Source organism: Neomonachus schauinslandi, chromosome 9 (genome assembly GCF_002201575.2).
Source record: "Neomonachus schauinslandi chromosome 9, ASM220157v2, whole genome shotgun sequence".
Lineage (NCBI taxonomy): Eukaryota > Metazoa > Chordata > Mammalia > Carnivora > Phocidae > Neomonachus > Neomonachus schauinslandi.
In genome coordinates, this window is record NC_058411.1 from 1,025,576 (window position 1) to 1,038,020 (window position 12,445).

A 12,445-nucleotide genomic window follows, 5' to 3' on the forward strand; every position below is an offset into this window, starting at 1 on the left:
GGGGCCGGGCCTGAGCTCCGAGAGCGGCCCCCGCGGGACCGGTCCGCTGGGGCCGGGCCTGAGCTCCGAGAGCGGCCCCCGCGGGACCGGTCCGCGGGGGCCGGGCCTGAGCTCCGACAGCGGCCCCTGCTGGCCCACACTGGCACAGCTCCCTGGGCTGAGACCGGGTTTTCACCAAACAGCCTGCGGTGCCTCCTCGTCGCCCGAGCCCCGCCTCCCACCTCATCTCCCGGGCTGGGGAAGCGCTGGGGGTGCCCCTTAGCTGGCCTTGCTGAGAGGCTACAAGGGACTCTACGCAGCCGCACAAGCCCGGGCTGCGCAGGGCAGGCCTGAGTAGCCGCTGGCTTGCTCAGCCACACAGGCGCCCGCCCGCCCCCACGGGCCGACCCACCGTCACCGCCCCCTCCCGCAGCTCCGAGCATCTGCCGTAGAGCAGCACAGCCTGACAGGCGAGGGACGCACAGTGACCCCTGTTCACTAAGGGCCACCTGAGGTCACTCCCAAAGGTAGGAGACTGACGCTGGGTGCAGCCTGGGGAGACTTCCTGGAGGAGGTGACCGTGAGGGAGAACTTAAGGAGTCAGCAGGTGCACAAAGGCACAGCGCAGCCTAAGCAGGAGGTGGGAGCAGGGCACCGAGTGGGCAGGGTAGGGGTGTGGGGAAAGGTGGAAGAAGGTGCCACCAGCTTCAAGTGCTGGCCAGAACCGAAGGCTGTGGCCCTGCAGAGGTCAGGGGCTTGGAGCCGGGCGGAAGGTGAGTGGGGCTACTAGGGTGGACTTGCGTTTTTGGCCCGGGTGAGTCTGGCTGCCAGGGCACGGACCAGGGTGGCAGGTGGGAGGGAGGGGCGCTGTGGGCCAGAGACGGGGAAGGGGGCGGGGCACGAACAAGCACAGGGCTGGACAGAAAGGCCAGGCAAAGTCAGAGAACGGACAACTAGGTGCAGCGGCTGGGGGACCATGGCTCTGAGCTGACCTGGAGGGCTCAGACTTGGGGCGAATGGGAACCTGGTTCTTCCTCCAGGAAGCCCTCCCTGCTGCCCCGCTGAGTTCTCTCCTGCGACCCCAGCCCTCCCGCTGCCCCCCAAGGCTCAGAGCCTCCATCCTGAGTCGCGAAGGGGTGTGTGTGCCAGGCTGCCCGCCCACCGCCCAGCAGCGGGCCGCGGCTCACCCAGGGAGAGCTGGTGCACGTAGGCCTGGTTGCTCAGGATGTACTCGATGCCCTGCTGCGAGTTCATGACGGCGCGCACGCAGCTGATGCAGGTGAGCTGCAGCAGGGCGTCGGCGATGCGGGCCACCCCGCGGCCGGACAGGCGCGCCAGGGCCTCGAGCAGCAGGTCCAGGCCACTCTGCTCCAGGAACTGCACCATCCAGCCGCCGTCGCTGCTCTCCAGACGCTTGCGCAGGCCCGAGTAGTTGACCACGGAGGGCATCTGCAGCAGCCGGATGCACAGCTCGGGCTCCGCACTCTCCAGGTTGGCCTCCGTGGGGTCCGAGTCCTGCGGCCCCAGCTTCTCCTTCAGCGTGGCCCACTTGCGCTGCGCACCCTCCTTCACCGACATCTTGCCGACCTGCGGGGCCAGGGGGAGTCGGGCGTGAGCCCCCGGCCCGCGGGGGGAGGCAGTGTCCTCTGCCTCGGTGTCTCCCTCCGCCTGCCAGACGGGCCTGCCCGGGGGACACTGTGCCCTCGTCCCGCCGTCAGGGCCGCCGCCGTCCCGGGCTTCTCCTCGTGCGCTCCCCTGACGAGCCGCACATCGGCTGAGTGGGTAGCAGCCGCCTCCCTGTCCACCCGAGGACCTCAAGGCAGCTACACTGGCAGGAACACCACTGATCCAGTAGTGACGATGCAACAAAAGTGGCATCTCTGGGGCTCCCTTATCTTGTCCCAGAGCACTTCCCCTGCCCCGGGGACGGGGTCAGATAGGGGCAACCGGGAGGGGCCGTTCCAGACCCTGGGCACTTGGGGGCTGCCCACCGCATCAGGCGTGCGGCTGGGGAAGGGGCCGACTTGAGGGTCATGCCCGGAGCCCCCCCCATCACGAGCAAGGCCAGGGACCCTGGGGAAGTAGCCCTGCCTCTGAGGCCCTCAGTTCGTCCATCTGTGTGGGCAGAGGACCGGATGTCCCCTGAAGCCCTTGGCATGTGGAGCTCTACTCGATGCAGCCTCAACAGGTGTGAGCCCCCCACCCAGAATGCCCCCCAACCCTGCCTTCCCCCAAGAGGACAGGCCGGCCGTGACCGTGCCTTTGCCACACCCACTGAGCCCCCCTCCTCGGGGCCCTCGACGGTGATGCTGTCCTCAGCCAGAGCCTCTGGGGACTGGCCTCAAAGGTCAGGGGCAGCCCAGGCTCTCCTGCGACCATGTATGGCTCGGGTCTTGTATTTAGTGCGTGAGAAGGACAGCACGGAGCTGCTGAGAGGGCACCCGAGAGGCAGAGCACAGCAGGACCACCGAGCCTCATGCCCAGGGCCTGGCCCCGCCACTGCCCCCCCAGGTCCCCAGCCACCCCACGTTACAGGAGAGGAAAGGAGGGTGGTACCTAGAGAAGCCAGGTCACATGCCCAGCCCCCAGAACTGGAAAGGGCAGAACTGAGTGAGCCTGGACCCCAGGCAGAGGGTGGCCGGAGAGAGGCTGGCCATCCAGCCCAGCCTCCCTCTCAGGGCTGCCGGACCTGGTACGTTACAGGGGGACTCCAGGGGCCATCTGAGGTCCTACAGGAGATAGAGGTGGAGTGGGGACAGGAGCCCAGGTGCCTGTCCCTGGCCTGGCTCACAGCTGGCACTCCTGGAGGCCCCACTCCCCCTCCGCCTTGGTGAGTGTCTTGGGTGTCCTCCTTTGTGCTCCCCGGGTCCCCCCACCCAAGCATGGGATGGCCCGGCCTTCCAGCAGCCCCTCCTCTGTCTGCAGTGGGTCCACACCAGGGGTGTGAGCCTGACTAGGCGGGTCAGGGTCAGCCTAGTCAGCCTAGTCAGCCCCCCGCCAGCCCCTCATCCTCCTGCCTGGCTGAGTGCCAGGCAGGCTCGTGGGGGTGCCCCAGGGAGGCGGTCTCGTTGAGGGGAAGAGAGGCTCCGGCCTGCGTGCGCACCGACTCTGGGCCCATCAGGCCACTCGTCCTGCGTGAGCCACCCTGTCCTCACCCGAACCTCTGGCATCTGCCCACTGGGAGCATCCGGAGAGGCAGGGGGTATGGGCATCCCTGCAGAGGCGTCAGGATGTCCGTCAGCCCTCCCTGTGATGGCACGGTTTCACCACCCGCCCCCCTCCCCCACCGTCCACTCACCCAGATGCGCAAGACCTTCCGGCTGCCTCTGCCCACCCATTCCAGGCCCTGCCTCAGGCTGCCCCTCGCACTCTCCTGGCTTCTCATCACTGCTGCCCACTGAGCTGCCCGGCCTCCAGCTGTGGCTCTGGTCCCTCCTGGGCAGCCTCCTGGGGCCAGGGGAGGGGGCTGCTCCCGGCACCGTGAAGAGCACAGCAAGCGGTCTTCGCACACACTGCCGCCCACCTCGGGTGCTGCCGCTTAAAGGCGCAGCCAGGACTGACCCTCCCTTCCCCGCCCCACCCCCACCCCCGCCCCACTGGCCCAAGTCCCTGTTTCCTTGGCACAGGCTGAGTGCTGGAGCATGAACTCTCCCAGGCCAGGCCTCCAGCATCCTAAGGGTCTTCTCTAGCCAAGAGCCCCAGGGGTCCCTAGATGCAGAGAACAACCTCTCCCAGACAGCCTGCATAGCCCAGAGCGCCCCACCTGGCACTGCCTAGGCCTCCCTGTGCACCCCCAGCTCCTGGGGCCACCAGCTCACTACCCCAAGAGACCCCACCTGCAGGGGCCCCCTTGCAGGAGGTGATCAGCCCTGTCTACCTGCCTGCCCGCGAAGGATCCTAAGCTGTGTGCCCTGGAGCTGAGTTTCACAAGCTGATCATGCCCCTCCATGCGTGCATTATACACGCGCACAGAATAGGACACGCACACAGTAAACAGCCTGTCACATGTACATATGTACTCGAATGCCTCACATACAGGCACGTGATATTGCACACCTGGCAACAATCAGACAGGATGTATAGACGCGCTCCACATGCACACACTGTACACACGGATAGAACACTGTACGTCCACAGGAACCATGACCGCGTATACATATAATCAAACTATAAAGCGATCCCACTCTCCTGCCTGCCTGGAGTCTCAGCCAAATTCAGGGGGTGCTGACCCAGTCCCTGCCAGGAGCAGCTCCCGAGACACAGCCTGTCCCTGTGCGGGTGGTGGTTGAACGTTTCTGCCGGGAGCCCCAGAGGGAATCAGGCGTTTGCTGCAGTCAGGAGAACGGTGGGGAACAAGACTTCCTGGCAAGAGCTGGGACCCGCGTGGGAGGCGGCGTGCTGGAAGGCAGGAGCCAGACTCCTGGGCTTACTGGCTGTGTGCTCCTGGGGACGGGACTCTGCCCTCTGCTCCTGGTCTGTCAACTGACAGGTGCGGTGGAGTTCCCAGTGGATAAACTGGACCCGGCGGGCGCCGAGTGAGCGCTCCCGGCTGTTGTCATACCGTCCACGGGCCGCCCGGCCCCGCCCAACCCGGGGGCCAAGTGTCCCGCTGCAAGCCAGCCTGGCGCCTATACAGGGCGGGGACGCAGGGACCCTCCCAGACTCCGCCTAGTCAGGGTGGGGCGGGGCCACACGCTCAGGAATGTGATCTCTGGGCCCCCGCACCCCACATGGGGGTGGGGCCAGCGCAGGAATTTGCATCTGCAGAGACTTTTTCTGCGGCAGGCACCACCCACTGAAGAGCACGACCGTCTCCCAGGGTCCAAGTACCTGGCGGCTCAGGCCCTACCCAGTCCCTCGGGCAGCTGAAAGGTGGGGGAGCTTTAGCACCCCCCAAGTGCCCCGCAGGCAGTCCGTCCTTCCCCCTGCGCCAGGGGAACTCTGGTGAGCAGGGGCCTTTTGCAGAGGAAGATACTGGGGCTCTGACATGAGTGGCACGTTCCCCAATGCTTCTTCAGCGCTCAATTTTGTCCTACCAATAAAGTGGGGTTCCCGCTGGGGCGGGGTCACGCCTCCCCCCCTCAGCTGGGTCAGTCCACTGACCGGGTGCACCGCTCACCCGAGCTCACCCAGCCCAAGCTGGGGCTGCCCTGAGGACCCGGAGGAGACGCGGACACCCATCTGCCTTTCTGCCCACGCCCGGCCAGCCCCTCACAGCAGTACCAGCACCTCCATCCGGGCACCCACATGCCAGGCAGCTGTGCGGACTCATGGGAAGGCACCGCCCCTGCCTGGCAGGGGTCTGTCAAGCAGAGTGTGTTCCTGGGGGGGGACAGGGGGCAGGATCGAAGCTGCCCTCCCCACCCCCCAGCCTCAGAGTCCAGCCCCTGCCATGCAGACGGAGAAACTGAGCCAGAGAGGGAGGGCCTCCTGAGGCGGGCACTGGGCACCAAGCTGGGTCCTGGGCATGGCTGCTGGGAGGCCCCCGCATGGGCCCCCCGGGGTCTCAACAGTGTGGTGGGGTGGGGAAGCCCAGAGAAATGCCAGCGCTCAGCACCCTTGAGGAGCGGGTTTGGCCTTCTGCTCCTAGATCACTGCGACGGCTGGGGGAGGGGCTGGGGGCGGGGCTGGGGGCTCCAGGGGTGGGAGTGCGGGGGAGGGGAGGCACCGGCTGGGGACAGGGGCACCCGGGAGAGAGGCTGGCTGCTGTGGGGAGGCAGCCTCAGGGCGGCCCTGCCAGCGTCAGCACCGGGGCTGGGTGTTTCTGGGCCCAGAGCCAGGGAGGGCGCGGGGGCGGGGTGCAAAGAGTGAGCTTGTCTTCCTTGGGGAAGGCGGGTACAATGGCAGGAGCGGGGTTCCGGAACTGGGAGGCAGGGGCTGCCACACTGTATTTTTAGCTCCAAATTTTTCCACTGCCTGGCAACCCTTGTATTGTGTTTCCAGCAGCAATTCCCTGGAGCTCAGGGGCAGTAGGGGCCCTGCGGGATTGGGGGATGCCCCTGGAGCTGATTCCTACTCAGATGCCCCATGTCCCTTCCTCCCATCACCTGGGCTCCTTTCAAGCCTCCAGTGCATGCACCACCTTCCCCACCAGGCCGGAAGCCCTCAAAGGACTAGCGTGGGTCACCTACCAGGGGCTCATCCCGGGCTGGAGGCCATGCACAGTGGGCCTTGGGGAAGGAGGAACAACCGAGTGCCTACCCACCGCCCACCCATCCCCAGGCACAGAGTGCGGACGGCCTTGGCCAATGGGTGGTGTCCTCACGGGCCCCTGGCCGGTCTCACGTGCAAGGAGCGCTCCAGCCCCCTGCTGCCTGCAGTCCCAGGATGGAGTGCAGGGCCTGTGCCTCCCAAGCCCTCCCCTGAACGCCACCCCCCAATCCCGCCATGTGTGAGGGGGCCTGCCGGGCCCCTGCGCATCCAGCAACAAGACAGGAGGGGCCACTTGGGGGTGGGTGGGCACCAAGACCTCCACAGCGGTGCTGAATTAAAAACAGAGACAGGAAGTGGGACACCAAGTCGTACTGTGTAGGATTTCAGCCATCAAACGTGTCCCACCAGTCACATGCCTGAATGCTAACAGAAGTTGCTTCTGGGGTGCATGTGGTCATTTTCATAATTAGAAAGAGAGAAAGAGCAGAGTGACAGAAAAGGCCCACAATCTCTGAGGGGAACTGGGCTCAGAGGGGGCCCGCCCCCAGCGCAGGCCGCCAGGGACACAGGGCAGAGCCGGCAGCTGGTCTCCCCTGTGGCACCACAGGGTGGAGGGGGACCGAGGGGGCTGGGCTGGGCAGGCTGGCGCTGAGAGCCCGGCGACACCGCTGGTCAGGGAGGCCAGGCCTGGGATCTGGGGGCAGGTGGGACTGGTATCAGACACGCGGTGCTCAAGCCCGGCCTGTTTGCCTCCTCCACCCTCCTGGGTTAGGAGAGAAGTGGGTGGCAGCCGCAGAAAGCCACAGAGAGGGCTGCCCTCGTGTAGAGGATGGACTTGGTCAAACAGGAAACTCCTGCTAGAGGGTGGTGCGTGGCTGCGGAGACCCTTGCTCACTGGGAGGAGGGTGCTTGCGGTGCAGCCCTGGGCCCGGCACTGTGTGTATGCATTTCTGGGGAAGGGCTGGGGGTGGTCTGGGATCCCACCTCCCCCAGTGGATGGCTTGCTCGTAGGGGAGGGCAGGAAGGGCAGAGGCACCCACGCCAGGAAGCTGAGCTTTCGCTGCCACCTGCACTGCGGGCTCACAGGGACTAGGTCTGCCCTGGCATCTCGCTGCCGCCGCCGGCTCTCCATCTCCCCAGCTGTGCATAAAAGCAAGGCCAGGGGGTGGTGCTCCCTGGAGGGCCTGGCCGCCTCCAACATGCTCAGGTTTCGGGTCCAGAGTCTGGCGGCCCGAGGCGGGGAGGGGTTGCCGGCCTGCCCCAGCACAGGAGAGCGGCACAGGGGGGCCAGTTCCGTCTGTGACTGCCCGAGGGGAGTGAGGGGTAGAGACCTGTGGTTGGGTGTGAGGCACTGCGAGGAGCTGGCTGGCCCCCATGTGGCAGGGCGGCGTTTGAATCTGGGGCCGCTCTACCGCAGGCCGCACCTTCTCCCCGCAGGGCCTCCCGTGGGCTCCACCGAGACCCCAGGCTGGCACCAGAATCCCTCCTTCCTGGGTTCTGCCCCCCAAGATCAGATGCAGCTCAGAGATGCCTCCTCCAGGAGGTCCCATGTCCCTCCCTGTCTCCCTGCTGCCCTCGGGAAAGGCCTCTCCCGGCCTGGGAGGACCCTCAATGCCCTGATGTGTGTGCCTGTCTCAGGCCTCAGGCTGTTGGGGTGCAGCTGAAGACTGCCCACTGCCTGTCCTGGCAGTGCCAGCCCCTGGCCCTGTCCCACGTCCCAGCCTCCAGCCCAGGAGCAGGGAGAACAAAGCAGTGGATTGAAGGGGGGGAGGGGCTGCCTGGCACTGCCAGGGGCTGTGGCTAGGGCCCTGGGGGCAGAGGACAGCTCAGCTTCTGGGTGAGATCAGGCTCTGCCACGGCCTGGCTGTGTCCCTTGGACAACCCACAGGACTTGCCAGGGCCCTGGATGCAGTCCTCCAATGGGGACGAGCATGTCAATGCCCACCCCTGAGCCCGCCGATAGATCCACAGGACGCCATCTGTAAACCGGGCCCTGGAAATGCCCAAGTTCCCACCCGTCCACTGTGTTCACCGCCGCCGCCTCCTCCTCAGCCAGGCTGCCAGGGGCCAACATCGAGCTGGGATGCAGCCCCCACTCGGTCCCTGGACCCCCAGGCTCGGCAGGTGAGCGAGACACTCGGTGTCCAGCACGAGACACCCCGAGGCATTCCCTGCCAGTTGCCTAGGGCCAGGCCCATCGAGGATTTGGTCTTCTCATCCTAAAATGGCCAGGATGTTCTCCAGGGATGCTGGGTTGGCTGAGTCAGTCCCACCTGCTGGCCTGGCCTGCACAGTCCCTCCTGGGCTGTGCCCCCCACCTCCTCTGTCCCCACCTCCATGCAGCCCGGAAGCACCAGGCAGGGCCGTAGGTGCCTCCGAACGGGCAGGATCCCATCTGGGCACGTGGGGCTCCTGTTCTCAGACACTCATGTCTACGCACGGGGAAGGTAGAGACAGGCAGGGAAGGGGGGACAGGGAGCGCCCCCCCCGGGCCAGCCGAAGAGCAGACGTGGCCTCCCTGCTGTTGTGTGCCAAGATGTACTTGAGCAGAAATGGGGACCTGGGCATGGGGACATGGGGACACAGACGGCGGGGGAGGCAGGCTGCACACTGAGGCCACACTTGGGACCAGGCACAGACGGGGAGACTGAGGCCCTCTGACACAGCTGGCCAGGGCCCACGCTGGCATCCACACTCATGTCCACCAGCACTCGGCAAGGCCAAGATTGAGCTCAGGAACAGAGAAACCCCTGACCCACGGGGTGTGTGTGTGTGTGGGGGGGGGGGGGGGGCACTGCGTGTGTGAGTGTGTGTAGGGGCGGGAGCTGCGTGTGAGAGCACATGTGTGTGAGCGTATGTGTGAGCGTGTGAGCGTGTGTGAGCATGTGTGTGTGCGGAACTGGCCTCCTCCTCTCTGACCTGCTGTGCCCTGGCTTAGCCTCAAGGCCAGGCTTGGAGGTTAGGCCTCAGAGGCACCATCTGCTAAATGGGAAGCACAGTCTGCCCCCACCCCGCAAGTGCGTTTCCTGACTGGTCTCCAACCCACGGACGGCTCTACCCGATGACCCTCAGGGGCCCTGGCCACTCACTCCGGCTCGGTGGGGCTCTGCCTTCCCTGTGGGGTCGCCCAGGCCAACCTCATGGGAGCAGGGGGCTCTCGTCCACCTTCCAGCCCCTCTTCTCCCGCCTGGACCCAGCTCACAGGCAGGGGGTGGTGGAGGGTGCTGCAGCAGCACATGGGTGGGAGGGGGCCCTGACCAGGGAAAACTGCAGGGATGAGGTGGGGCTGGGTGGGAGGGGGCCATGAGCGGGGCAGGCAGAAGAAGGCGTCCTGTCCTCAGGTAGCCCCGGGGCAGGGGCCTCTGTGTGGTCTAGCCGTCCCAGCGTCTGTCTGCATGGGCTGCTCGGAGTCACACAGGTGGGTGCCCCGGTGCCCGCCCTCCCCGGTTGGGAGCCCCAGGGGTGCTGCTTGGCCAGGACAGAGCTCTCTTACTCCCAGAGGGTGGTGCTGGGACACCACGGGTCTCTGTGGCGGTGACGAGGGACATGGGGCTAGCCTTGGCCTCCAGGTGCCCCCCGGGGCCCGCCCGTTCTCACCTTGACCCCGGGGAAGCACTTCCTGTGCGCCCACACTCTAGCCCGCTGAGCACTGAGTGAGCACAGAAGCGGACGCACATAGTAGGGGCTTTATAAATGCGTCCTGCCACAATGGCACCGCTGATTCTACAACCCAGCAGCCCCGTGTCTCAGTTTCCTCTTCTGTGAAGCAGATGGTGGTCACAGTACCCATGCCCCACTGGGTCGGCGTGAGGGTCGGAGGCCGTGGGGCGGAACGTGGCAGGCTGGCTCGTTCTGCACACAGACTCTGCTCAGGGCCCTGGTCAACGTGGCCAGGCTCCGCTGCGCACCCGGCAGAGCGGGGCGGAGAAGCCCCACACCCAGTCCGTCCCTTCCGTAGTCACACCTGGGGAAGGTGCAGGCCCACCCTGCCCCTCTCTCCCTGCCTGGCTGGGGAGGAGGCTGGCGGTCACCGCCAAAGAGCTTCCCTTCATCTTGGGGATTTCTCTACACGCTGCGCAGATGGGGCAGCTGTGTTAACAGACCCCACACCCGCTCAGGACCAGGCTGCCCCGTTTCAGAGGAGGAACGGGCAAGACCCTCCTTCCCAGGGTGAGGCTGGTAGGCAGCCAGGGGTCAGACCCTGCTCTCACACCTCCAGTGATGGGGAGCTCACCCCCTCACATGCACTCCTTCCTTATGGGTTGAAACCAGCCTCCTCATCTTAGGCATCCAGGGCCCCCCAGGCGTGGCGCTGTCTGGGGACAGCCCCGAAGAGTCTGGCTCCTGCCTGGCCTCAACCTTCCAATCCTGGCCTGTCTCCTCTAGACCCACTTCTGTCCACTGTCCTGAAATAGAGGTGGACATGCCTTTCCCAATCCACTGTGTCCACTGGGCCTCGAACCATGCAACTACTAGATACCTGCTGTGTGCAAGACCAGCGTGGGAAGGAGCCAGGCAGCTGAGTCAGACCCCATCCCTCAGACTGTGGGGGGACTTTGCCTTCCGGTTCCTCTTCTGGGTGCCCTGGAGAACACTCCCTGCCCTGGTCCAGAGCCAGGGCGACCACATCATGCCCTGCACCCACCGGCAGTGCCCGACATTTTCCGGCTGCCTTCCATCCCTCCCCAGCCCTCAGGCACCTGCTAACTTTTCCAGCCTGGAAAATCACTGCACTTTGATGAAAAGTGAACAGAGTGTATGTAAGGTTAGGAGCTCCCGGGGCCTGGCATGTAGGGTGTGTGCAATTAGCTTCGACAGCCATCAGCACCTCCACAGAATGGGGGGGACTCACCTGAGAGTTAACTCTCTGCTGGAAAGCAGTGCAACCTTGAAAGACACATCACTCTGGTCCCCTCCCCAGCAGGGCCCCTCGGATGACCTGTCCGTCAGCCCCCGAGCTCCTTGGGGGAGGCGGAAAGTGGGGCCTGGGCAGCGGTCAGCTGGGGGCTACTGCCCAACTTGGCTTTTTAAATCAGGCGTTGGTGCTGCCCTGGTGAGGGAGTGGGGGCACTGAGTGCGAGGCCCCAGACTCCAGACCTGGCACTGAATGCGGATATTTAATACCCTAGGTCTGCAGCACCCTGTCCCCGAAGGCTCCTGCCCTGGACAGCACCGTGGAGGCATCTGAGGCACTTGCTCTGGGTCTCTTCCTCTCCACTGGGAGCGACAGGGAGGAGGTCCACGCCTGAACCACTGTCCCCGTCCTTCAGGGTGCAGGTGGGGAAACTGAGGCCCAGAGCAGGCAAGAGTCCTGCCCAGGTCCCACTGCCTGAGGGGGCAGGAGGCGGGGCTGGTGGGAAGGGAAGTTCCCAACAGCAGCTCTCCTGAGGGTGCGCCTCACCCAGGCAGGGTCATGGCCAGCTCCACCCACATGGACTCCTGTGTGGCCGGCCAGGATGGGGCACAACGGAGGCCAGCCTCCACGCGTCCTGGGGCCCTAGGTTACAGACCCTCAGGAGGCCAGGCACACAGAACCCCCGCCCGAGCTCCCCGGGAGCAGCTGGGGGCTGATGGAGGTGGTGACCCCAGTTCTTTCTTGAGGTCATGCCCATTCCGCAGTTCCCTCCTCAGGAAGGAGGTTCAGGGGTGGGGCTGGAGGAGCACAGAACCAGCCTCCCACCCCCAGGGTTACCAGCCCCAGACAGGAGGAGCCCCGAGCAGTGATGGGGGCTCGTGCCCCCAAGGCCTGCCTGTGGGGGCGCCAGGGCCCCGTGTGCGCCCACCCGCGCCCAGGCAGCTGCGGACAGAACAGCACAGGCGGGACCCCAGGCCCGCGCGCGCCTCGCGGGGCTACCCGGGCTGCCGACCCGAAGCTGAAGTTTATTTTCCCAACTGTGGCTGATTCATGGTCAGGATGTGGCGGCCGCGGGGAGGGGAAATTCTGCCCGCAGCGGGCGGGGCGTTGGCCGGGCTGACCCTCGACCCGCCACCGCGGCAGTGCGTGCGGGCCACGTCTCGCGCGGGGGTCGGCAGTCCGCGGTGGGCTGCGCCCTGGGGCCAGGGGCTCCTGGGGCGCCGCCCGGGAGCTGGGAGCCCCGAGCCCGCCGCCCTGTGCCGCCACCTGGGGCGCACCCCGCGCTGCCCCAACCCCCCTCCCCGGCCCCAAGAGCTCCCTCGCTCGGACTCAGTTTCCCCTGCGGCTCCTGGCGGGGGGCGCAGAGGTGCGGACTTACCGGGCGGGGGCGCGGCGGCGCTCGCTCGGGTCGGGCCAGGGGCCGCGGCTGCCGGCCCACCGCGGGCTCCGCACCGCTCG

At 66.1% G+C, this 12,445-nt stretch overlaps 1 protein-coding gene across 1 annotated transcript in view; it reads right to left on the reverse strand.

Annotated features, from left to right (window-relative positions):
• Nucleotides 1-12,424, reverse strand: part of INF2 (inverted formin 2) — a 26,583-nt gene extending 14,159 nt beyond the window's left edge. The window contains exons 1-2 of the mRNA XM_044918036.1: nucleotides 12,366-12,424; nucleotides 1,167-1,566 (exon numbers count right to left, since the gene is read on the reverse strand). Coding sequence (XP_044773971.1) covers nucleotides 1,167-1,557 — 391 coding nt within the window. The 5' untranslated portion in view covers nucleotides 1,558-1,566; nucleotides 12,366-12,424. The remainder of the gene's footprint in view (nucleotides 1-1,166; nucleotides 1,567-12,365) is intronic.
• Nucleotides 12,425-12,445: the final 21 nt, after the last annotated feature.